General features: G+C 39.0%; 2 protein-coding genes across 2 annotated transcripts in view; one reads left to right on the forward strand and one right to left on the reverse strand.

Moving 5' to 3' along the window:
• The window catches only part of LOC105831628 (activated Cdc42 kinase-like), a 255,483-nt gene extending 252,138 nt beyond the window's left edge, over nt 1-3,345 (forward strand). The window contains exon 8 of the mRNA XM_036291791.1: nt 3,310-3,345. Within this exon, the coding sequence (XP_036147684.1) occupies nt 3,310-3,330 (21 nt within the window). The 3' untranslated portion in view covers nt 3,331-3,345. The remainder of the gene's footprint in view (nt 1-3,309) is intronic.
• A 7,697-nt stretch (nt 3,346-11,042) lies between these two features.
• On the reverse strand, nt 11,043-13,097 carry LOC118647356. Its single transcript, XM_036292128.1, has 2 exons — nt 12,676-13,097; nt 11,043-12,602 (listed from the first exon to the last, which is right to left on the reverse strand). Exon 2 carries the CDS (start codon nt 12,496-12,498, stop codon nt 11,107-11,109), a length of 1,392 nt encoding a protein of 463 aa, XP_036148021.1. The 5' UTR covers nt 12,499-12,602; nt 12,676-13,097; the 3' UTR covers nt 11,043-11,106.
• Nucleotides 13,098-27,039: the final 13,942 nt, after the last annotated feature.

The raw sequence follows: 27,039 nt of genomic DNA on the forward strand, positions 1-27,039 counted from the left end.
TTATTAAAAAAACTGTTTTTGCTCCGTTCGTATAAAATAAAATAAAAAAATTATTTAATGTCATCTTTATAATTTTTTAGTATTGTTAATATGCCACATTGTTTCAATAAGTGTAGACATTCAATCTGACTTTGAAGTCGACATTTTTACACATTTGATTTTGTAATACATTCTAGAAATACGTACGATATTCAAAGATTTCTCACTTGCTATATTAATTTACCCGTCTTTTTCAAAAATTAATATACATCCAGGATGTCCCTGAATACTGTTTTAGGATGTCCTGAGGACTTTCGTAGGATGTCCTGAGGACTCTCTTAGGACGTCCTAAGGACTGTCTTAGCATGTCGTGAGGACTGTCTTAGGATGTCCTGAGGATATCATATTCTTAGACTTTCAGGATATCATATTCTTAGAACATTCTGTGCTATCTAAAATGTCTGGTATTTATAAAGTCATCATATTTAAGTTTATCTTCAGACATTTTGTAGCTAATGAAATTTTTTATACAATATTTTAAGAATAATGTTTTCAGCTAGAATACATATATCCTCAGGACATTCCAAGGATGTCCTCAAGACATGAGTAAAATTTTAATTTATATTAATACTATTACAGAATCTAACATTCTAAACTTACTTTAGAAGTCAAATTTATACATAAAATATTTATATAAAATATTTACAATAATACAACTATTATATCCTGACAAGATTTTAGGACATCCCGGGACATATTCATGATCCTGAGGACGTCCTGTGCTATCTGGGCTGGCTCCAGCATTGCACAACGTGACTTGGTAAAACTCATTTATAGCGAACATGGCCCTGTGTGTCGCAAATATATTTTGGTTTGAGTTAGGTTAGGTTAGGTTATATCTCTCGGGTGCCTTCCCACAGACTCTTTCAGGGCAATACCGACAATGCACACTATGTGAGCTTCACTGTGACAGATATAAATTGTACAATTACAAGTTAATAAATTCAAATTATATCTTTAAAAAAATATGATAAAACTAAATTAATTTTAAGTTTATGTGTTGAATAAATCATATCTGTCACGTAAATTTCTACAGCGTAGAAACAGCAGTAGATTGTCAAATAATTAGTGGCCAATCCAAATAATATAAAGAAATTGAACCGCAAAAGCAAGCACCTCTGAAAGCAATTTTATGTAATTATGCAATTTTAATGTTATAAGACTTAATTACTAATATAATAATAAGATTCGCGGGACGTTTTGGACATTCTCACAAAAATAATAACAAATACAACGAAGATGGTTGATTATATCAGTAACCTTCAAAAATATATAAGTTCAGACGAATATGCTGACCGTATCACTTCACGTTTGCGACACTACTTGGAAACTGTATATATATCAAATAAAATATTTAACGCGAAACGTTTTAATTATTATATTTTTACATCTTTTAGCATGAATAATATCTTTGCTAAATGCGGCTTTATGATCAAGGATAACCTCTTAATCAGAAGTTTTACGAAGTTGTACAAAATATTAAAAAATATCGCGTAATTTATATTATGTAACAACTGTTTCGCTAACTTTATTCAATATTTTATGAAATCAAAGTTATAAAGAAAAATTACCTTTTGTGGCGGCATGCTACAGCGCGACGCGCGCGCGCGCGCGCAGCGTCCGCGGCCGGGTCAGCGGCCCCGGCGACCGCGAGTAATGCGCGCGGCAGCCACTAGACGAAAGCGCGGCGCCTCAAACTCGGGAGTAAAAAGACAACACCTGGTTTACATAAGGAGACCACCCACAACGAAGGATCAAGCTAAGCTTCCTACGTGTATAGTGAGCTCGAGAGGGCCTATACTAATAGCTTCTGTTTTTCATAAGAAGTACTTCAGGGCCTTGGCGTTCTGATGTTCGGCACAAGAGAGCTCCGGTACTTCCAGGATCTCCTTCGGGAGACACATTCGGGCATCTTGCCTCGCTGCCGCCTACTTGGCCGCCATGGAAACCACTTAAAAAAAAGCATTAATAATAATACCTTGGGTGATGTGAAAATTAAACTATTGTCAAAATTCTAATTTATATATTATGTTTTTACATATTGTTATACTACATATGAAATAAATTAGTAATAAAAAAGTTAGTACTTTTTTGTTTATAAAAACAAAAATTATTTACTTAAAATAATTTTAATGAATTTTGTGGTGCAGGGCACTATTTCTTATACAGAGCTGCTCCTGAGACAAAGCGTACGGGCGAGATCGGCGGCTCGGCCGTCAAGGCCGCGCGTAATAGTGGGGGCATAGAAGGCGGCGCGTTCGGGAATCGGCTCGAAAAGGGCAACTAGGCTCAAGCACTGATATATATCACCATGCGGGTCCGTAGAAAAGAGACTGGAACAGTGATGATTCGACGTATGCAGATGTCGTTAGTATACGTACCGTTTCCGTATCTTGAGTAAAACCTGAAGATGTACGCGCGCGATAGAAAGGCGTACGTATCATTTGCGTACGTTGAGTACAACCTGAAAATGTACGCGCGCAGTAAAAAGCCGTACGTATCATTTCCGTACATTGAGTACAATCTGAGATTATACGCGCACGAAAGAAAATCGAATAATACTGTAAAAGATATTATAGCGATGATCTCAACATTCTACGATGATCACAGTACATTGAATATTAAAATGGGATGATACATAGGATATCATGTGCGGTTAGGGTTGTAAATATGTATTTTTTGATATTTTTTGATACTTTATATTTTCTATCGACTTAACCACTTTGGCATTCAGTAGTCGACTGAAATAGATTAAAGTTTTACAGCGGACTTATGGGCCCTAGCGACCTTTTTACCCTCTCCACCATAAAATCTTTTATGGAGAAGGGCCTAGGAGAAGATCCTTTTCTCCTTAGGAAAGTTTTTTCATAGAAGTAAAAACGAAATAAGCACGTGTCCAGTTTGAGAACTAAAATCGATCGGTTAGGATATAAAAAATATGAACTCGTTGCTTTCATCAATTACAAAGAGTATACTCATACCCTTCTTGGCAAGTTGTAGTCGGGTAAAAATTTGATTAACTTTGTATAACTTTTAAGTACACTGGCGTGATACAAACGTACCCCACCGCACACAATTACGTAATTAAATTTTTTTTGCATAATTGTGTGCGGTAGAGTACGTTTGTATCCCGCCAGTGTACTCATGGATTTATTTACAAGTAATTTTTGCTCAATGAGAAATTCAATATCATGTTTAATATAATTGTACAATCAATTATTATAAATTCCATATGTGAACCCAAACAGCTTATGTAAATTTTTTTTGTAGAAATATATGTTTGAATGCTGAAATGGATTTAGATGTACAGAATGCAACTCCAGCAACAAGCACAGAAGAAAATTGTAACAGGTAATAATAAAAAACTTTATTATTTTCACAAAGCTTAGAAAAAATATGAACATATATATATATAAATTTCTTTGAAATATTTTGTGAATATTTGAATATTGTAATGAAAATAACATTCTAATTTATTAAATTAATTCAATTGTTTCAACGTAACTAGCAATTTATTCTAAATTATATATGATTTCTTTTCAGTGATTCACAATTATCTGAAGGAATAATGAATAATAGTGCTGGACTTGCTAAACCGTAAGTTTTATCTATTATAATTAAATATATATATATATTGTGACGTTGCAGTTTCGCTGCTCGCGCTAGCGAGAACGGCCGGGAGGAGCGTATCGCGATCCTTCGCGGGCCACATTAGTGATATTATTTGCGAAAACTAATTATATTTCTTTTTGTATTTTGCGTATCGGGCGCTTCACTCGGCGAAAACACCGAGAAACACCGCACAAAACTAGGAATTTGGCCTTGGCGGAGCAGCGGAAAATAAAGGACAGGGCCATAGGACAATTACCGCGGGAGCATGGGACCCCAGCGGGTGCCGCGAGGCAAGCAACACAGCAGAAAACTAGACGAGCCGTCACATCGGAGAAGCCGATGAGGTCAGCAGCAGCGGAGGACCCTTCAGCTTTAATCAGCCTCCCATATCGGCCCCGGGGAGATAAGACTAACCGAAAGATCGCCTACGAGGGAGGAGGATCAAGGCGATCGAAGAACGTCTCGCGAAATTGAGTCGCGTACGTCATTGAGGGCGAGCTGTCGTGAAGCGCGTAGCGCGTAACCGTTATTGGCGGGAGCGTCCCAGATGCGCACAGTAATAAACGGACACAGCAGGCTGAGTGAAACGGACACAGACCAAATGCGCACGGACCAGATGCACACGGACCAAATGCGCACAGACCAAATGCGCATAGACCAAACGGACACAGTAACTTACAAACTTACCACATGGGTTGCAACTTTTCGGGCACCTCTACCGACGGGATGGGTGCGGGAGGTGGGGCGAAGCACCCCTTCTTGCACCCTCCCCCCCGTGTGTGTGTGTGTGTGTGTGTGTGTGTATGTGTGTGTGTGTGTGTGTGTGTGCAAAGCATTCAATGCACCACATAGGTTTGCGACTGTGCGCATTTGGTCCGTCACACGGACCAGTCGCAAACCAATGTGGTGCAGTGAATGCTTTACACACACACACACACACACACACACACACACACACACACACACACACACACACACACACACACACACACACGCACGCACGCACGCACGCACGCACGCACGCACGCACGCACGCACGCACGCACGCACGCACACACACACACACACAAGCGCGCGGGCGGGGAGGGTGCAAGAGGGGCTTCCGCACCCACCCCGTCGGTAGAGGTGCCCGAAAAGTCGCAACCCATGTGGTAAGTCTGTTGGTTACTGTGTCCGTTTGGTCTGTGCGCATTTGGTCCGTGCGCATTTGGTTTGTGCGCATTTGGTCTGTGTCCGTTTCACTCAGCCTGCTGTGTCCGTTTATTACTGTGCGCATCAGGGACGCTCCCATTTCGTTTGCGTTGTGATCGCCGCGTTCTCACATTACTTGTCGTCTCGCGGCTTGTCGTTGTCGTTAGGCTTCGCGTTCTTGTCTAACTGATTGTTATTTTCGCGTCTTTTCGTATTGTAATTATTTCGTACGCGCTTTCTAGCTAATTCGGTTAATTGCGCGTTAATTTCTGTGTTTAAGCATTTCAATTATTCTCTCGCGAGTTCCGTCTTTCGCGCACTAAGCGAAATTTCTGTTACATTTCACTCTCTTTCATTATCACTTATTTTTGTTAACTTTCCTCGTCTAAATAAACGTGCTGTTAATTTGTTTTACAAAGAGGGTATGTGATTTCTTGTATCGTCTTGTGTGTGTTGTTTCGTGTAATCGAACGTTCGTCTGTGGCATACCGCCCCGCCCCTCTACCGAAATCGGAGTGGCCGGCTAACTACTCCGTGCGAGCGGGATCTTGGGGTTACTTTCGCGTTTGGATTTGACACGACGAAAGTGCGTCTGGCGCCCAACATTCGTAATAAATCCCGCAGATCGCTTAGCGATTACTTAGGTTTTCGAGAGAACGTCCATCCTTCTTCCATACCGTTTTTGATCCGCGTCGCGATTCCACATGGCGGAACGCAAAGGAAAACGCGTGACAATATATATATATATATATATATATATATATATATATATATATATATAACTACAAAAAAGCCAATTTTTTAGACGTGTTGTAGCAAATGAGCAATATATGTGTATGCATATAGTATATGTGTATATATTTATGAAGAGTGTATGCATATACCCAGATAGCCAAGCGAGATTAAGCATATCGGGTAAATTAATGCACTGCATGTATGTTGTGAACTTGCCCACAATTTGCTGTCATTGTAATTTAACGTGGAACGAAGTTAACATCAGGAGAGCAAATAACCTTCATGAGTTTATAAAATTATAAGTGCATGCATTGAGGAATAATAAACTTGTCACATTGACAGCAATTGTGCATGCATGTTGACAACTTGCCGTCAGTTTGTTAAATTCTAATGTAGAATTTTATATGATGTCAGAACAACTGACAGTTTGAGGAAACACCTTGGCTTTAGTCTGATAAAATTAATAGGGAATAAGTGACAGCAAAATAACAACACGTTGCCTTTATTTGGCTATCTGGGTATTAGACATTAAATACAATTTTAATAATATGTAAATTAAGCTGTATATAATATATATAAATTAACATGCTTTATCTTACATATTTATAAACAGGATAACTTATTTTCATCAATAATCTCTTTTATCTTTACAAGATAAGGTTAAATAAAAAATATGAGGCAAAAAGTTGCTTGTTTTTAAGGGAGAAAAAGATGGAGGCTGGTATTCATAGTCAAATCTTATTTTCAGACTATTTCAAATAATGTCTTAAGATATATGCTAATACGGCTTTGTGATTAATTAATGACGTCTTAATACAATACAATACTTAATAGAATACTTAAGTTGGTGTTAAATATAAGAATCAGCTATGAATATCGATGAGAGATATTAGTTGAAACTTGAGTTTAGATGTCGAGGTCCTGTAAAAGTGTACAAATTTTTAAAATAAAAACTAGTTTTATTTTTTTCTATTAATTAATTTGAACAACTCTTGTTTGAAACATTTATTTCTTTGCTTAATATATGTTTTTATAACTATTAAAAAAAACTTGTTAACTTTTTTAATATTTAGTTTCTTTTTAATATTTATTATCTAATTTTTTAATATTTAGAACTGTATAACAAGTGTTTTCTTGAATATCTAAAAGAATATTATGCAGATAAAAAATGTTTTAAACACAAATTGTTTAAATTAATAAACAAAAAAGATTTACGCAATACGGGTTTTTATTTCAAAAGATTAAGTTACTCTTTACATGATCTTGACACCTAAATATTAAAAACCTATAATCAAAAATTCGCCAATAGCGAACACAATTTTGATTGGTCACTTGAGTCACATGATTTATCCGCCATTGCGTACCCACGCTGGGCAAGGAAGAGGAGAGAGTGCTCTGTGTTGAGCAGTATAGGTTAAAGAAATATGTGTCAGAAATTATAAGATAATTCAATCTCTGCACTCTCGAGGGTCACTATATTTTGACGATACACTCAGAAAGAACAAGAAAAATTAAATTTGCATCTGTTATATGGCTGCGTACAACTTGGAGCAGGCTCGCATTGTTTACTATCTCCACTACTCCAGACCCCAGCCCCAGCCCCCATCCAGTCTCCGTATGGGTACAAGATGGTGGATAGCAGTCATGGTGGGGGGCCATTGGCGCATCTTTGATTATAGGTCTTTACTAAATATAAGATCCAAGAAACATATTGTTGCGCCTTGCGGTACAACAAATGATTTTTGCCGTACCTTGCGGTGCGACAAAAGATCTTTAGGGATTCGTTGCTGCTCGAGGAGTAGGAACTCGCGGAAAGAGGCGGCTTTTGTTGGCAGGATCCTCAAATCACTCACTCACTGATTTGACGTGAATTTAATAAAAAGATTTATTCTGCTTGTAATGTACAATAGCGGTGGTCGGCGAAGGTGCCGCGTCGGGTTACACTTGATTAGATACGGCGCGTGATTCAGAGTTAACGCGTCGTCTCTTCGCTCGCTCGAGGTTTGCTTGCGGCTAAGTTCCGAACTCTTAATTCACTCGTGCGGGCCGTACGTATCGGCTTGATTGCTAATCACTGATCCCGCGGGCCGCTGTTCGGCAGCAGCTTAAATAGTGTCGCGGATTTAATTATTAGTGGGGGCATTGGGCCCTCCGCATGACCATATATGATCATTCCCGCGCGCATCCGGCGCGCATCCGGCGCGCGGGAAATATTTGCGAGCTTAGCAACAATTGCCAAAATGCAGGTATGCATTTCCGGTGGCATGATTGTTGCTAAGCTGGCTTCGCTAATTCCTTGAGGTGGCTGGTGCGTTGCCCAGTGCGATGACCGGCCGGCAGCGCACGAGGCATATGTCACTTGACACCTTGTGATAGCGAGCTTTCCTCGACGAGCTATGTGACAATTTTAATACTCTATATTCTTTATTTATAATATAATTTTATTGGTTGTGAGTGTTTCGCTCACAACATCATTTATTATTTTTTTAGAATCAAGTAATTTTTGTCTATCCATATTGTTTATTTGACTTTATCCTATACAGATAAAAGAGATTATTATAGATCAAAATAAGTTACCTTGTATATACGCATATTTATATATTATATAAATGATAAAATACATCAATAAAGGACGTGAAATAAAACTTTCCAGTTATTAATTAAGTTATTATAGATATGGCGAAACTCAAAAGTTTCTGTAAATTGTCACGCAGACAACAAAATCACCGACTAAAGCAGATACAGATATCTGAATATTTCAAAAAGGAAAATATTTCGAAATTGAAAAAAGTTAAAGTAAATTTTTTACCTGATAAAATAGAGTATAATAACTCAGACTTTAAAATAAATAATAATTTATTTCAAAAAGATTTTTCAATGCCAAACGTTGATAGACCAAATATAACAGATAATACTAACTCTTTAGACATTGAAACTGATACTTTATTTCCAAAAAATTTTTCAATGCCAAACATTGATGGACTAAATATAACAGATAATTTTATGTCTTATGATAAACAATATTTTACACGACATTGTAGTAAAGACATTTCTTTTTGAGAAAAGTTTATTGTATGGGCAAATGAAAATAAAATTCAACATCACAGTTTAACATCTCTACTTGTATTATTGAAAAATGAAGGTCATGATAATCTTCCTAGTGATGGACGAACATTGATGAAGACTGCACGAAGCACAACAATTTATCAGAATTCGGGCGGATATTATTATTATTACAAATTAGAGAACAGAATTGTTGATGTATTATGCTGTCTAAATAACTTAACAGTAAATAATCCCATTGTTATTAATGTTAACATTGATAGTCTTCCAATTGCTAAAAGTTCAAGGAGTCAATTATGGCTTGTTTTAGCTCAAGTTGTTCCTAAAGAATTTGCCATTACTTTTTTCGTTGGTGCTTATCATGGATATAATAAACCTAATACAAATGACAATTTTTTGCAACATTTTATTACAGAGTTTAAACAGTTAAACACAACTGGATTTACATTTAAAAATAAAATTTATAAAGTTGAAATCAGAGCAATCATATGTGACAGTCCTGCACGATCATTTGTTACATGTACAAAAAATCACAATGGATATTTCGGTTGTAGTAAATGTACTGTGGAAGGTGATTATGAAAATCACCGAATGCTTTTTCTTGATAATAACTGTCCTTTACGAACAGATGAAATGTTCAAATTTAGGCAAAATCCAGAACATCATATTGGTGTATCCCCGTTTAAACAAATACCATTAGGAATGGTGACAACTTTTCCACTTGATTATATGCATCTGATATGTCTTGGTCAAATGAAAAAGTTACTATGTTTATGGTTGAAAGCCCTGCTTAAAATGACAGATAGATTCTGACTGGATCTTACTCAATCAGATAGAATTTCTATGGTAATTAATACGATATCGTATTAATTACCATAGAAATTCTATCTGATTGAATAAGATCCAATTATAACCTATCTGTCATTTTAAGCAGGGAGGACCTATTCGCACTGAGGCTCGATTATCTGGTAAACAAATAAAAGATTTAACTTCAGATCTGGTTTCACTAAGAACATATGTTTGCTCTGAATTTGTAAGAGTGCCAAATAATTTTGAAGAAGTGGATAAATGGAAGGCTACAAAATTCAGAATTTTTTTATTATATCTTACTCCTGTTTTGCTGCATAAGTTTCTTCCATCTACTTATATGAAGCATTTTCTTACATTTCATTGTGCACTTGGAATATTGTGTCATCCACAGGATTATAAAAAGAAAAATAAATATGCGAAAGATTTGTTACTTTATTTCGTTCAACACTATCCTACTCTTTATGGTAAAGAAAATATGATTTATACAGTACATAATCTCATTCATTTGAGCGATGATGCAAATAAGTTTAGACCTTTAGATAGTTTTAGTGCGTTTTCTTTTGAAAACTATTTGCACACTTTAAAAAAATTATTAAGAAAATATGAAAAATCTTTGCAACAGATACATCGAAGAATAATGGAGAGAAATGCAGCAAATAAATTTCGAGCATACATAAATTCTGTCCAATATCCACTTTTAATATTACGAAATAAGAAAAAAATTCCATTTCAATGTTTTGAAAGTTATGACATTTTACAGTTTCGTGACGTTAAATTATCGTGCTGTAAAGAAGCAGATCGTTTCTGTTTTTTAAAAAATAATAAAATTGTAAAGATACATTATATTGGGTTTGTTGCGCCTTGCGGTACAACAAAATATTTTTGCCGTACCTTGCGGTGCGACAAAAGATCTTTCGGGATTCGTTGCTGCCCAAGGAGTAGGAACTCGCGGAAAGAGGTGGCTTTTGTAGGCAGGGTCCTCAAATCACTCACTCACTGATTCTAAGTTAAATTGATATAAAAGATTTATTTCTCTGTTGTTGTACACTGGTTGCGGTCGGCGAAGGTACCGCGTCGTGTTACACTAGATTAGATACGGCGCGTGACTCGGAGTTAACGCGTCGTCTCGTTGCTCGCTCGAGATTTGCTAGCGGCTAAGTTCCGAACTCTTAATTCACTCGTGCGGGCCGTACGTATCGGCTTGATTTCTAATCACTGATCCCGCTGGCCGCTGTTCGGCGGCGGCTTAAATAGTGTCGCGGATTTAATTATTAGTGGGGGCATCGGGCCCTCCACATGACCATATATGGTCATTCCCGCGCGCATCCGGCGCGCGGGAAATATTTGCGAGTTTAGCAACAATTGCCAAAATGCAGGTATGCATTTCCGGTGGCATGATTGTTGCTAAGCTGGCTTTGCTATTTCTTTAAGGTGGCTGGTGCGTTGCCCAGTGCGATGACCGGCCGGCAGCGCACGAGGCATGTGTCACCTGACACCTTGTGATAGCGAGCCTTCCTCGGCGAGCTATCTTATAATTTTAATATTTTATTTCCTTTATTTTATGATATGAATTTATTGGTTGTGAGTGTTTCGCTCACAACATCCCTCCCCCGTTGAAAAAACAAAAACGGAGGTACGAGGTTTTTGTATATTTAATTAAAAACGCGTGCTGTTGCTACGCTTTAAAATAGATCTGGGAATTGTATATTCCGCATCTATGTCTAGTGTGACTCGCTTCTCATGGCTGTTTCTCTTTTTCTTTTTTATTACAACAACAGTTATTATTATTGTTAGTATTATTACAATCACTGTTCCGCTGGTAGCCGTTGGATAGATAAAGTGTGGTGATTGAAAAATTGTATTCGATTGTTCATTCAATTTTTTGTCCATTTCGATAATTTGTTTGTTTAATTCCTCTAACTTTGAGGAATGTAGGACAATGTTTTGTAATTTTATCGGTTGCACTGCATTTATGTTTAGCTTTGTTTCGTTCTTTAGTATAGAAATATTGTACTGTGGTAAAAATGTTTCTATTTCTGTACTGTGTGATAACTTAGGAGACTTTATTATCGTGTCTTCCGTCATTAATTTGCAATTGTTCTTCAATGTTATTTTACCCGTTTTTTCAATCACTTCCTTTATCTGTCCGTGGTCTTTACAGTAAAATGTTACAGTTTGTTTTTCCTGTACGGAATATAGCCATGAGTGCGAGTCGCCTAAGGCTATCCAAAAACTATGGTTAGACACTATGTTTTTAATGTTACAATTTTCGTGATACCTATCGGTTTCTAAAAACGTTTTGACTTCACACACGGAGTGTGGATTAATCCTGTTCGCAGGATAATTTCGCTCGCATAGGTAATCTTTATTTATCTTCATACAATTTTGTAAATCGTTGCGCGGTAAGATTATATACGTGTGCTGATCCCCGTCTATCGTTATGGTCGGATACCTGATGTCTATTACAGAGACTGTGTTATTATGTTCTGGCACAGGTAGTGCTATCACATTTAATATTTCGTATTTTGACGTCGATATCAATGGAAAACGCAAAATCGTGTATATATTTACGATGTCGCAGTATGCGCTTACAAGTACGAATTGTTCAATAGTTGACCATTCTTCCTGGTTCGCTCTAAATGGAAAGTAGAGTCCTTCCGGGAGTTGAGAGTTCGCGTCTTTAAGCAGTTGTATAATATGGTCTATAGGCGTTAGTCTGGGGTGCATCATACCCCTTTTTAATAGGGTGACGTAATCTAAGACGTCTTCCGCATCGCGAGTTAATTCTGACAGTACGGTGCTAATAATTATAAAATTCGATTGTATGTTGTTTGCGCGTTCGCTTTCTAGTAGTTCTAGCTTGAGATTTTTGGTCGCGTTCGCGAGGAGGTACTCGTTATGTTGTACTGTTTTTTCTGTCTCGTCGATGTGTGCTATAGTTGCCTGTATTATTTTTAATTGGTTTTTTACTGCGTGCTGTGATGACTGTTGTGCGTCATGTAGTATTGCGAGTTGTTCGTCAATTGTCTTTTTGTCGTCGGCGTCCATTGTACCGAATAGCGATTTGGCTATTGAGCCTACTCCGTCGATCAGTCCTCGTTTTTGTACTGTCGGCGTCTTATATGTGTCAGTTATTCGCAGGATCAGTCGATTTGTCTTCTAGTATTCTTTTGTGATGACAGCGTTAAAACTGTCGCATATAGCCTTATTCATTACCGCGACGATTCTACATAAGTTGTCAGTTTTTTGTACATATTTTTCAATTTGCGTCAGTCTTTTTGATAAAGACGCGGTGTTTATCTTAATTATTAGTTTCCATTGCGATTCTATTGGTCGAACTACCTATTTTCTCATAGTAGATCCCCGGATGATGGGTGAATTTTTTCACTTGATACAGCGTGTCGCTTCCTTGAGCTGCTGTTGCCAGGTAGATACATATGAGAAGTCCCCTGCAAGGTGGTTTATTATTACTACCTTGCATCTTATTAATCAGCATTATTTTATCTTGTCGACGTGCTTGCTCTTCTTTAATTGTGCGTGAGAAAGGTGTAATGTTTATCTATCTCAGCTAATGTTGCCTTTGGGTCAACTGTCTTGAACTGTTCTGAGATTAGTTTTGTCCGAGCTGTCGTGCGAGATTTTTTATTTCTTACGGTCCGCGAGAAAGAAAAAAAAATGCAATTGTTAGTGCCGCCGTCGCCACCCCCGTCGCCTAATCCGGGGGTCATCGCTTTAGATGACGCGTCTCCGGACGAGGGCGAAATTGTCGGGGTCTTCGAAGACCAGGTCGAAGACGCGGCGGAGTACGAGGACTCCGAGGAGGAGCAGGACGATGCGTCCTCCGAGAGAAATAATGAGGATGTAGCCCCCGATTCCGAGGATGAGCCGTACGTCTTCCCTCGTTCCCCTGGTTTAGTAGACCGTCTCCTTGAAGATCTTAAGGTGTCCGACTCCGGGGAGGAATGGCACCGAGGCTTCGGTGCCCTGGAAGAACGTTTTTCCTCGGATGAGGACTCCTCGGAGGAGGGGAGGGGAAACGGGGGGTTAGAGGAGTAAACATTAGACCTTCCTCCCCCTCTTTAGTTTTTAGTGTATAGTTCGTAAGTTATAATTTAAGTGTAGTGTTGGTTCCTCCCCCTCTTTAGTTAGTTCCCTCTTTTTTGTGTGCCATTATTTTGCGTGCCGGATGGATTACTCAGGCGGTTTTCAACCTGGTGAGTCTATTTTTATTTATTATTATTTGTAATTCTTGCGTTATGAATGTGTGTACATATTATTTCTACTCTCTTTCTTTTTTTTTCTTTGTATCGCGTTATCCTTCAATAAACGGTTTAATGCGATTTATGTGTACGCGAACTGTCCGTCTTCCCCTTTTTACCGTATAGTTAACGTGCGAATGTCTTTCGGTAACTGTGTAGGGTCCGGTCCATTGCGCGTCTAATTTTTTAGAACGCCCTCGGCGAAGCGTTTCGTCAAAGAGTAGGATTTTATCGCCAATTTTATAATTAGTTTCCTTTACGGATCGATCATAATAATCTTTCGACTTTTGCTTTTCATCCCTTATATTATCTTTGGCGATACTATTAGTGGCACGTAATCTCTCCCGTAACTCGAGCGCATAGTCATCGTAGCCGTACGTCCTTTTAGGTGGCTTGGCTAGCGCTGTTGGTAATTCGGGGGGATGCCCGTAAATTAATTCAAAGGGAGTATATCCTGTTGCGGTGTGGGGGGTGGTATTATAGGTGTAGTTAGCATACGGAATCCACTCGTCCCAGTCCGTCTGATCCTTATTAATGAAATGCCTTAGATACTCGTCTAAGGTTCGATGCGATCGCTCTAATACGCCGTTGCTTTCAGGGTCATAAGCTGTCGTCTGTATCTTCTTAATTTTGAGCAGTTTGCAAGTATTCTTAAATACTTCGCTCATAAAATTAGTTCCCTGATCTGTTAAGATGCATTCCGGAATTCCATATTCTAGAACGATTTTCGTCACGAATGCCTTACTTACGGTATTCGCTTCTTGGTTAGGAAGGGGCATAGCCTTACTAAATTTTGTTAGGTGGTCCTGAAATGTCAGCAGGTACCGATTTTCGTTGTTTGTTAAAGTTAACGGTCCGACGATATCCAGCGCGCACTTTTCAAAGGGTCGGCTTGGTGTATCGGTGATAACTAGCGGTGCTTTAATTCTGCGAGAGAGTTTGTTCTTCTCGCAGAGCTCGCATTTCTTTATGTATCTCTCTACGTCGGCTGTTAATCCATGCCAATTGTGTTTTAGGCGTATTCTTCTTATTGTTCGCTTGATTCCCTGATGTCCTCCTGTCGGGGCATCGTGGTATTCATATAGAATCTGTTTCTTTTCTTTTTCAGTATACTCCTGTATACTTTCATTATTTTTTATCGGCGTGCTTAATTGTGTGTGTACAGTGTCTTCTTCGAGCGCGAGGATCTTATCCGAGTCTTCCGTAACGTGAGCCTCCCGCTTCACGTTACGACTTAGCGCGTCGCCATTCGCGTTTGCTCGACCGGCCTTATGAATGATTTCATAATCGTACTCTTCCAGTTTCAATCTCCATCGAATCATTCTTGATCCGGGATCGTTTACATTAAACAACCATATAAGAGGTTTATGATCGGTTACGATCTTGAACTTGGTCCCATATACATATGGTCGAAAATGTTTTACAGCCCACACTATTGCGACTAATTATTTCTCGGTGGTACTGTAATTCTGCTCCGCGCGATTTAATATTCTGCTCGCGTAAGCAATGGGACGATCGTTGCCTATCGGTCCCTGTGACAATCCGCTCCGATTGCATAATCGAATGCGTCAGTGGTCACGTTAAATTCTTTTGTGAAATCTGGATATTGGAGTACTGGTGGCGTCGTTAATTTTTCTTTTAGCGTATTAAAGGCTATTTGTTGTTCGGCGGCCCACGCAAATTTTTCTGTTTTCTTGGTTAATTTAGTTAACGGTTTTGCGATTTTGGAAAATTCTTTAATGAATTTTCTATAATATCCGGCAAGGCCTATAAAGGACTGAACATCTTTAACCTTTTGTGGTTCCGGAAAATCTCTTATTGCTTGCAGCTTTGCTGGATCCGGTGATATTCCATCTTCGGAAATCACATGTCCTAAATAATTAACTTCCTTGCGTAAAAATTCGCATTTGTCTGGCTGCAGCTTTAAATTCGCTTCTCGTAAGCGTTGCAGTACTTCCGTTAACCGCTTGTTATGTTCTTCTAGACTCGAGTCGTATATCACTATGTCATCGAGATATACTAAGCATCTGAGTCCTTGTATTCCCATGAGTACTGAATTCATCAGTCTCTGGCTGATGCATTTTTTAATCCGAACGGCATTCGATTGTATTCGTAATGTCCGTACGGTGTTGAGAACGCTGTCTTTGGTTTATCTCGCTCAGCCATTGGTATCTGATGATACCCTGACGCTAAATCTAGCGTTGAAAAATATTTGGCGTTCCCCAAATTGATCCAGTATTTCTTCAATGTTGAGTAGGGGGAATGAATTGCCAATAGTTAAATCATTAAACTTTTTGAAGTCGATTACAATTTGAAGCTTCGGTTTTCCGGACGAGTCAGCTTTTTTAGGTACCACTAATAGTGGCGCGTTCCATCGACTCGTGCTAGCTCGAATAATGCCATCGTGTAGCATTTGTTTTATCTGTGTATTCACCTCTTCCTTATGCTTCGCAGGGAGGCGATACGGTCGCACGTTGACCGGCGATGCGTCGGCTTGTGTACGTATCTCATGTTTCACTGCTGCGGTGCATGTCAGTGATTCTCCACTTAGGTGGAATATGTCTTGATACTCTTCGCATATCCGTGTGAGAGCCTGTCTTTCTTCCGAGTTGAGGTGCCAGGAGCGTAGTGTTTGTCAGATTCGTTCGCTCCGTGGGCGGTTATCTGTACATTCCGTTTCTTTAATTACCGCATATATTTGCTGATCGCTTTCGTCATGATCTTCAATGATCACGTGCGGTGTGCGTATTTTTACTGGCTTATCAGTAGTATTTACTATGCTGATGGCGCACGTTAAATTTTTTGGTTCGACCGATGTATACCCCGGGCTCTGTTTTTATTGCTTGTATTACCCCGGGTTGATTTCTATTTGTGGTTGCTCGGACATGGTCTTACTGCGCGGCTTGAGGGTTATTTTCCCGTATGGTTTTAGTTTAAAGATGATACCTGCAATTTTCAGTTTTTCCTTACCGTAATCGCGGGCTACTTTATGTTTCTTTATAAAGTCGAGGCCTAGTATCTCGTCGTATTCCATCGGGAAGTCATCTTTCACCACATACATGATGTGCTTTATCTCTTGTTTACCTAATTTAATATGTGCTTGCATACTTCCAATCGTATGCAATTGATGGCCAGTCACCCCTGCTAGGGTGATTTTTTCCGGGGAAATTCTGGTTTTCCCTTTTAGTTTATTTAATCGTATCAGCGAAATCGTTGCGCCGGAGTCGAAAAGCATATTAATTTCTCCCGACCGCGTTTCTCGTATCGGAAGTGTGACTTGGTCGAGGTCGTAGCTCAGCTGGGCGGCTCGAGTTACCGGCGCGATTTGATATGACCGCGCGCTCTTATCCTTCTTTGTCTTTGTCTCTCCGTCTTCGTCGCTACTTTGCTCAGAGTCGGAGTTCTATTTTCTTCGCGGTTCAATCGCTTTTCGCGTACTATATTTTTTGCTATTATTTCGTGGTTTCTGTGGGCTTTTTGACGTTTTATTAACGGTTTTCCCGTTTAGGTGCCAGCACTCGTTTCTGGTGTGGCCGCGTTTTTTGCAGTGTTTGCAAAATTTGTCGACTGCGTTTACGCGTGATTTCTCCGGTTGCAGTAACGCAAAGCGATTGGCATACCGGCTGCTTCGGCAATCTTTGCCATGATGCCCCAGTTTTCCACATTTCCGGCACTGCAATTTGCTTTTATAATTTTCTCCGCTGGGCATATTATATTTCGGTTTAGGCCGGTTAGCGGCCGTTTTTTTTATTCGCTCTTCCGCGCTAGCGGCGGCTATTGCTTCTTGCAACGTCGCATATCCGCGCGATCGGACTACGGCTTTCGTGTCATCGCTAAGTCCTATTTGATAATTTTCGAGCGCCTGCTGCTGTAGAATGTCTAATATCGCGCGTTTGTTTTCGGTCGTGTAATGTTGTCAACCCTCTATCATGGACTCGTACAGGTCCATTGTTAATTTATCGGCGCGGAGTCCGTATGTTTGCGCATTTTCTCCAGCTCTTTATTTGAGCGTATTAAACTCGATTTGTAAATCCGTGGTGCTCTTTTTACTAGCGTAACACGCTTCTAGCTCCTGTTTTAATTGCTCGAAATCTCGGACTTTTCGCGTTTGGAAATCCAGCATAGCACGACCTTTTAACTTTGTGCATAATATTGCTCCTAACAGAGTCACTTCGTCGGCCGGGTCAATATTCTCTACCGCGTACGTCATTGCGCTTAAAAATCCTTGTAATTTGCTTGCATTCCCGTCGAATTCTAGGATGCAGCGCGCTTCTTTTAACGGTAGTGTCCCGCGGCCTCTTCGGTGTTGAACGTCATCGTCGTGGTCGTATCTCTTCGGCTCGGTCGCGATGGTCGGTAATCGTAAATACGCTGCGTGTGTAATTGCGTTTCTCGCACGGCGTCTATGTCCGTTTGTAATCGGCGTATTTCTTGGATGACAACGCGCAGTGTGTCTCGGACGTCGTCGTCCCTTTCTTGCGCTACGTTGGGCTGTGCTGCCCTGGCGGCTGGATTTTCGCCAATTTCTTGATGCATCTCTAGGATTTCTCGCTTTGCGTCGGCTATAAATTGCTGAGCTTCCGTTTGCTAAGCTTCCGACGATTGTGCTTGTTCGTTGGCATTTATTGCGTATCGCTCGAGAATTTCGTCCGGGTTAAAGATGTCCAAATCATACGAGGTCAGTGAAAATTCGCTGCGTGATGATACACGGCTCGGGGTTCGGCTAATATATGGTCTAGTCCGTTTGATCTGGCGGTCTTGTCGTGTCGCGTTGTCAAATAGACTTGAATCGAGACTCGCGAAGGAAAATTCTCGCTCGCGTACCACGTGTTCGGGTAGCTCGCTATTGCCTTTGGGGGGAAATTCTAAAGCTCTACGAACGTTATCCCGATCCTCGCGAAGGGCTTGGGCCGCTCGCCGGACAAGATCTAGTTCTAAATAATGTATCAATCGCGCCGCAGCTTTGCTAAATAGCCACGATTCGTTTCGTATCGGCGAGTTTCTATCACCTGACATTCGCTACTGTTATTTGATCGTTAGTGTTATTTGTCGATAACTACGTTACCGGGGGCCTGTGTATTTCGGGTTTTCGGACGCGCTCGCTTATAATTTATTTTGCTTACAAGATTTGTCGGACTTACATTAACGCAGTATATCGCTGCTGTTGTCCGTCGTTTCGCCGCTTGGCTGGTGAGTCACGATGCGGTAGGTCGGTGTCTTCTCCGATTACGCCGCTATTGCTGTTGCGCTGTCCGATGGCGGAGCTCTGGCTCGATGGCTGGCTTCCTTGCTGGATCTCGGGTCCGCAGATCAGCTGATCGGCTGCGTTGTGCAGGATCTTCGGCGAGTTTCGTTCGCTCTGATCGGCTTCCGCTCTTTTCTTTCTTGGCTGTTCTCTTTTTGACTCTGTGTCCGTTAGGGAGTATTTTCCTTCTAGGTTTTTCGACAGTGGATCCCACCGCTGCCACCAGATTTGTTGTGGTCCTTATGGGGATAAAGGGTCACAGGTATTTTGGGATCGTCTGTCGGTACTCCTCGGATCAGGTCTAGTAAGAGATTGTAGCCGTTGGTTGAGTAACAATGTAAATATAGTATATTTACTCTCTTAATTATACTGATTCGTAATAACACTATAACTCGTGATGAGTATAAATAGACGAGCGACATATGTTCGTCGCTATGGCACGCAAGTAAGCCCGCTCGTTGTCTGTACCTCGGTGTTTATATACACCGTTTTTGGGCGTATGACCGGGGAAGGTACTTCCGCGGTCACTGGCCTTTGGACAGTGTACTTGCTTAGCCAGCGAATGCTACGCGGATTCCACCCCAAAATCATATGATTTTGGGTGTTATTGCTTAAACAACCGGGTGCATTTCCCGGTGCGACGCCCGGTATGTAGGTCGGGCGATGTCCGCGCGCGAGGCGTCATTTGACACCTTCTATCGCTTGCAACATGCCGTATGTGAGTGTGATGCACTCACAACAAATTTGTTTATAGCAAACCGTTTAAAACTACCGGATATGGTTATCGATATTTGTTTATAGTTATCCGCTACTTCTAAAAGTTGCCGAATAAATTTATCGTTTAGAATTACTAGCTGCCGACGGTTCAGCGCTCCATGCGATAAAAAAATTTGTTTCTAACGAACCGCTACTTCTAAGAGTGCTAAGTGGCAGATAACGCCGCGACAGAAAGTAACATATCACCTTAAATAAAATTTATAAAATGTTTATATCAAATTACAACTTCCATGTCGCATATCATCGCGCTTTATCTATGTTTATATCAAGTTACATTTTGCATATTGTTTATTTAGATATGTTTATACTGATAAGCAATACTCTCGCGTGACTCGATCGAGCGAATATACAGCGTGCTATCTTGAAGCTGCGCGCTGTATCTAATCACCTCTGTGCAACACGACGCGGCACCTTCGCTGACCGCAAGTATGAAAACTACAGTGTACCATGAGGAGAATAAACATTTTATTAATTATCAAAAAAACAAGTGTGTCAGTGACTCGAGAGGTGACCTCTTTCAGGACACGGAACGATTGGAGACGGCACGATTGGATACGCACGATTGGATACGGCTCGATTGGACACAGCATGATTGGACACCGCACGACTGAACGCAAACATTGTACGATTGAGTGAGTCCCAGATGCGCACAGTAATAAACGGACACAGCAGGCTGAGTGAAACGGACACAGTAACAAACGGACACAAACCAAACGGACACAGTAATAAACGAACACAGTAACAAACGGACACAGTAACAAACGGACACAGTAATAAACGGACACAGTAACAAACGGACACAGTAACAAACGGACACAATAATAAACGGACACAGTAACAAACGGACACAGACCAAATGCGCACACTGCACATGCGCATATGGAAAGTCGCAAAGCCATGTGATGCAGTGAATGCTTTGCACGCACACACACACGCACACACGGGAGGGGTGCAAGGGGGGCCTTCGGCCCCTCTCCCGCACCCGCTCCGTCCAAGTCGCTAACCTATGTGGACTTTACTCTGCTTACAATGTACATAGATTGCATTTGGTCCATGCGCATGTGCAGTGTGCGCATTTGGTCTGTGTCCGTTTGTTACTGTGTTCGTTTATTACTGTGTCCGTTTATTACTGTGTCCGCTTGTTACTGTGTCTGTTTGTTACTGTGTCCGTTTCACTCAGCCTGCTGTGTCCGTTTATTACGGTGCGCTCTGGGACGCTTCCGTACGATTAAACACCGCATTATTGGACACCGCATTATTGGATACCGCATTATTAGACACCGCACGATTGGACATCGCATTATTGGACACCACACGATTGGACACCGTATTGTTGTACACCGCATGATTGGACACCGCATTATTGGACACCGCACAGTCTTCTGGTGAAAAACATTTATATATCATATGACAGATTATGGATGCGTTCGGGGAGACGCTATCAGCACTACCAGCATCAGTCCATCTTTATTACTTATTAAAAGTGGAACAAGGATAAATTGATGCTGATAGCGCTAATAGCGTCTCCCCGAACACACCCTATATGACCTTAGAAACGTTTGGTAGAAAAAAGCGTCGATCTGCCAGAAAAAAGTGAATTTGAAATGTCTATATACGTATTTTTAGGAGCATCTTGTTTTGCGTGGAAAGTTGCAAACCCATGTGGTGCAGAGAAAGCTCGCACGCGCACGCACACACACACACACACACACACACACACACACACACGCGCGCGCGCGGGAAGGGGCAAGGGTGGCTTTCGGCCTCCCTTCTGCACCTTCCCTGTCCCATCCAAGTCGCTAATTCATGTAAACTGTATTAGAAATCTACAAACACATGTGAATGTGTGTGTGTGTGTGTCCAATCGTGCGGTATCTAATAATGCGGTGTCCAATCGTGCGGTGTCCAATAATGCGGTGTCCAATCGTGCGCTGTGTATGTTTCATTAGTGTAATTCAATCATACGGTATCCAAACGTTCGGTGTCCAATCGTGCGATGTTCAATCGTATGGTGTCCAAACGTGCGGTGTACAATCGTGCGGTGTCCAATCGTGCAATGTTCGTGTCCAATCGTGCAGTGTCCAATCGTTACGTGTCCAAACGGGATACTCCTGACTCGAGGACCTTGCCAGCAAAACCCTCCTTTCGCGAGTTCCCACTCCTAAGGCAGGAACGAACCCGACAAATTTATTTGTTGCACCGCAAGGTACAACAACAATATAATACAATGTAATATTATAGACATATTGCTGACATATTGCATTATAATATATCACAGTGTAATATAGAATTATTGCATTGCGATATACCACAATGTAATGTTACAGAAATATTGCTGAATATATTGCTTCGCAATATATCACATTGCATGTTTTAATAGTATTACTACACTATTGCATTGTGATGTATTGTAATATAATGCAATATTTTACACATACTACAATGCGATATACAGGGTGTCCCAAAGCACGTGAGTCAATTCTCGTAAAAAGGTAGAAGGGATCGAGATGAACATAAAAGTCCAATATTGTTTTGGGTTAGGTCTGCACATAATCGAGATATTAATTTTTCAACTTGTGCGAATGAGAGCGCGCCGTAGAAAGAGCCGAGCCGTTCGAGCCGTAGCGCGGGCCGCTCTGTCAAGTATTGGCTGCCGGCGGCAGTGGGAAGAGGGGAAGCGGCGCCGCTGCCTGTGCTTCGCCGCCCTAACGTCCCGCCGCACCCATAGCTGCCAGATCTTGCCGGGTTGCCCGGCACGCTTCCGCCGACGCATGCGCTTACGAGTTAAATACAGTAACGTATCACAAATTTACGGACTCTTGTCTACACATATGCGCCCGTGGATAAGTAGAGAGTAAAATAAATATATTGATGAAAAATACATTTTTCTGTGATTAAGAAAAATATTTTATTTTACAAAAATTATTATATTAATATTTATTGCAATTAAAAGAAGAAAAATCATTAAAAATCTCAACAGAATTTATAAAATAAAAATTATATTTTATGTTTAAATTAAAAGGAAATATTTAACAAAAATTTTTTTTTTACGAAGGGGAAAATCTTTGTGCAGCATTTCTTGGGCTGATAACTTAGTTATCCTCCTCGACTCAAGAAGGCAAAGATACCCGAATGCCCGTACATTCGAGTAGTGTGAGATTTCATGTAAGGTACATCGCTAAAGATTCTACCTTCATGACCGACTCACTAAAATCCTTTCATAAGCTTAATATATTATACTACTATAACTACTATAATAATTATTATAAACTATTAAAATCACATATATATCACAGATACATCACAGATATATCTATCTAAAACTTAAAAATGTTAATATTTTAAAATTAATTATAAAGAATTTTTTTTGCAACATGCCATGTTAAAAAAAAATAAATAAAATATTTTAAACATAATAAGAATAATCATTTTTTTATTAACATGCATTTAAATATCATGTGCAATAAAAAAAATAAAATCTTAACGTTTTATAACTAACATGCATAAGAAGCTGTGCAGTGTGTAGAAAAGAAAAAAAATTTGTTAATAAGTAAATAAAATTTAAGTATAAAATAAATAAAATAAATAAAACAAAATTGTTGGAGCATTGTCGGGTACGTTCCTATGACTAGCCGGAACTAACTACGGAGGCGCTGGCTGTCTTACAGGTGGCGTTTCAGTTTACGGAAGGACACGCATCTTTATCATCTACCTAACTAGTGTGTTCCCTTTTTGGTCTCTGAGGCGAACCCCTCGTTCTCTTTTTGTAATAACCACGCTAGAATTGGAATCATTAAATATTCACTAAAACCTATTACGTGTGCAATACGTTATTTGGAACTTCCTGCCTTTTCCGTTCGACGCGCTAACAAAAATAAATATAAGAAAGTAATAAAATATAATAAATAAAATTTAAAAAATTGAAAAATAAATAAATATAAAAAAATAATGAAATGTAATGAACAAAATAAAAGAAAATTAAGGATTAGATTCATGTTGCTCTTTGAATATAAGTTTTGCGAATTGAACAATTCTAATTGTCGCAAATCAACTTTAAAATTAACGCAATCAATATTCTCAGCCTGAAAACTAGATTTAATTTTACAAATTGCGGAAATTGTACTATTATATAAAGGATTTCCTTTTTTATTTTTCACATCTGTTATAATTGAAAATATTCGTTCCGCTTCAGCATTTGAATGTGGCAAAGTAAGAACAAACTCGACTAATAATTCTAAATTTGGGAACATTTTTTCATCATTAAAATCTTGAAATTCTAATATTTTTTTCCACATTTCGTCAATTTCTAAACAAGTTAACTCTTTTTTCTCAATATCACTAAAAATTGTTGGTAATGTTCTCCATTCTATTGCTAATTTTGTAATATTGTTGTGAGCGAAACACTCACAACCAATAAATTTATATCATAAAATAAAGGAAATAAAATATTAAAATTATAAGATAGCTCGCCGAGGAAGGCTCGCTATCACAAGGTGTCAGGTGACACATGCCTCGTGCGCTGCCAGCCGGTCATCGCACTGGGCAACGCACCAGCCACCTTAAAGAAGTAGCGAAGCCAGCTTAGCAACAATCATGCCACCGGAAATGCATACCTGCATTTTGGCAATTGTTGCTAAACTCGCAAATATTTCCCGCGCGCCGGATGCGCGCGGGAATGACCATATATGGTCATGTGGAGAGCCCGATGCCCCCACTAATAATTAAATCCGCGACACTATTTAAGCCGCTGCTGAACAGCGGTCAGCGGGATCAGTGATTAGAAATCAAACCGATACGTACGGCCCGCACGAGTGAATTAAGAGTTCGGAACTTAGCCGCTAGCAAATCTCGAGCGAGCAACGAGACGACGCGTTAACTCCGAGTCACGCGCCGTATCTAATCTAGTGTAACACGACGCGGCACCTTCGCTGACCGCAATCGGTGTACAACAACAGAAAAATAAATCTTTTATGTCAATTTAACTTAGAATCAGTGAGTGAGTGATTTGAGGACCCTGCCTACAAAAACCGCCTCTTTCCGCGAGTTCCTACTCCTCGGGCAGCAACGAATCCCGAAAGATCTTTTGTCGCACCGCAAGGTACGGCAAAAATATTTTGTTGTACCGCAAGGCGCAACAATATTAATATTTTCTATATGTATAGCTATGGATGATAAATCTTTAACTGTATCTCTACTTTCATTATAAAGTGCAATTTTAGGATCTAAAAATGTTAATTCTGCAAAAAATGTATTATTAAGTGGCAAACGTTTTAACATTTTTTTAAGAGCAGTTTTATAAAAATTAAGACAATTTAATTTTATTTGTATTGTTGTACAAATTCTAAAGGCTGAGTTCGCAAAAAGCTTTCACATTCTGGTCCCACATAAATATCTATTGGATGTTTAAAATTTGTTTCATCATCTACATTTGAAGTAGAGATGTGCTTCAAAGTCTCTGAAACCATAAAATTTTGACCAATTTGATACAAAATTTGTTGGCTGCTAATGTATAATTTGTGAATTAAAATTTTACACGATTGAAAAAGAGCATTAAAACTGTTAAAGAAATGTAATGAATATTTTCAAAATAACAAATAAGCTTTATTAGAATTATCATTTAACTCAATTAAAATTTGTTCTGCGGACTTAGATTTATCTTCTGTAGCCAAAGTAAAATAATATTTAAGAACGTCGCAATTTTCAAGAAGTCTGACAACACAATTATGCAGAACAAGCCATCTTGTATTTGACAGTTTCAGAATTTTTTTCTTTTCAACATTAAAAAAAGTTTAAAACTCTTTTAAGATTGTACACCTTCTCGCACTGCCCGAAACATAATTTGCAACATTTTAAATTAAATTTTTGCAATTTTGTGGCAATTTTCTGCAAGCTTTGCTGGCTATAATTGCAGACGAATGACAAATACATTTGAATATTACACTGGGTACTTTTGTTTTTAAACGAGAAAAAAAAAAGAATTGTTACATTCCGTCATTACTGACGCTTGCCATGCCAGTAATATTTTTAATAGAAATATTATTTTTATTTAAAAATGCTTTAAATATTTCAAAAATTTTTTGTGCACTAGAATCTGTAGCATCTAATGCTAATAATTCTAATAATTGCGTTTTTACTCTTTTATCATTTGGTGAAACATATCGAACAAGTAAACACATAAATTTTTTTTCGGCAATGTCTGTAGTTTCATCAATTAAAATAGAAAACTTACACGTTTGCAAAATTGAAATTAACTTTTCTTCTTCGCGTTTTGATATTATTTCTTTAACAATTTGTACACATTTAGTTCGTCCCAGTGAAAGATTTTGTGCAACTTTAGGAGTATGCAAATTTATAAAAATATCTTTTATTAACGGTATCAAATGCTCTACGGTAGAAAATGCTAAATTATGATTAGCATAAAATGCTGCTAATTTTATCTCCGCGCGTTTTATATTATCTTTAAATGAAAATTGCTCGTGGTTATCAAGACTTTCAGTTTGTGTTTTTATATTATTTGTATGTGTAACCGTCTGTGAATGCTGTGTTATATTCGTTTTGCAACATCTAATAGTCTTATTACACACTACACACAAAGCTTTATTTTGTTCAAAATGGGGAGAAAACCATCCTTTAAAATTATCATCATTTAGCCATGCATCAATAAACTTACTAACTGTTTTTTTAATAGCTCGTTTCCCAATATCCATAATTAACAATAATATTGCAAATCTATCACAGATATATTAAAGCTATCACAGAATATCACAGATAATTATTACTATGACTACAATAACTATTTTAATACCGCTACCGCTCTACCGCTACCGCTACCGCTCTACCGCTACCCCAGTGAACACAGTAATATAGCAGCAGTGTAACAGCAATGTAACCGAATATAACAGGTTACGTTACTCTGAAATTACACGTAACTTACATGTAAGTTACAATTTCCGACTCAGCAATATAACATGTTATAATTACATGTTATCTAACCGTTACACAACAGTTACAAAGAAAAATAAAATAAAATAAAAATTTCATTTTTTAAAAATTATTTTTATCAACAGCACATACTACATTTAGAATAAATTTTTATTAATTAATTAAATTTAAATTATGTAATTTTTTATTTTATTCGTACTTGCCGCTGCTAGGTTTGAACCCGGGACCTTAGGATGACGAACCTTGTACTCTACCTGCTACGCCAATTTGACTCATCGATATGGGTACTTGTTATTGTCTACATATACTTATATGTTATAAACTGACGCAACTATATTATTTTTTATAAAAGCAATTAAATTTTGC

This window comes from Monomorium pharaonis, chromosome 9, assembly GCF_013373865.1.
Source record: "Monomorium pharaonis isolate MP-MQ-018 chromosome 9, ASM1337386v2, whole genome shotgun sequence".
Classification (NCBI taxonomy): Eukaryota; Metazoa; Arthropoda; class Insecta; order Hymenoptera; family Formicidae; genus Monomorium; species Monomorium pharaonis.

Excerpts from the sequence above, each read along its gene's own strand:
- LOC118647356 (XM_036292128.1), bottom strand. The coding sequence starts at position 12,498 with ATGGACGCCGACGACAAAAAGACAATTGACGAACAACTCGCAATACTA.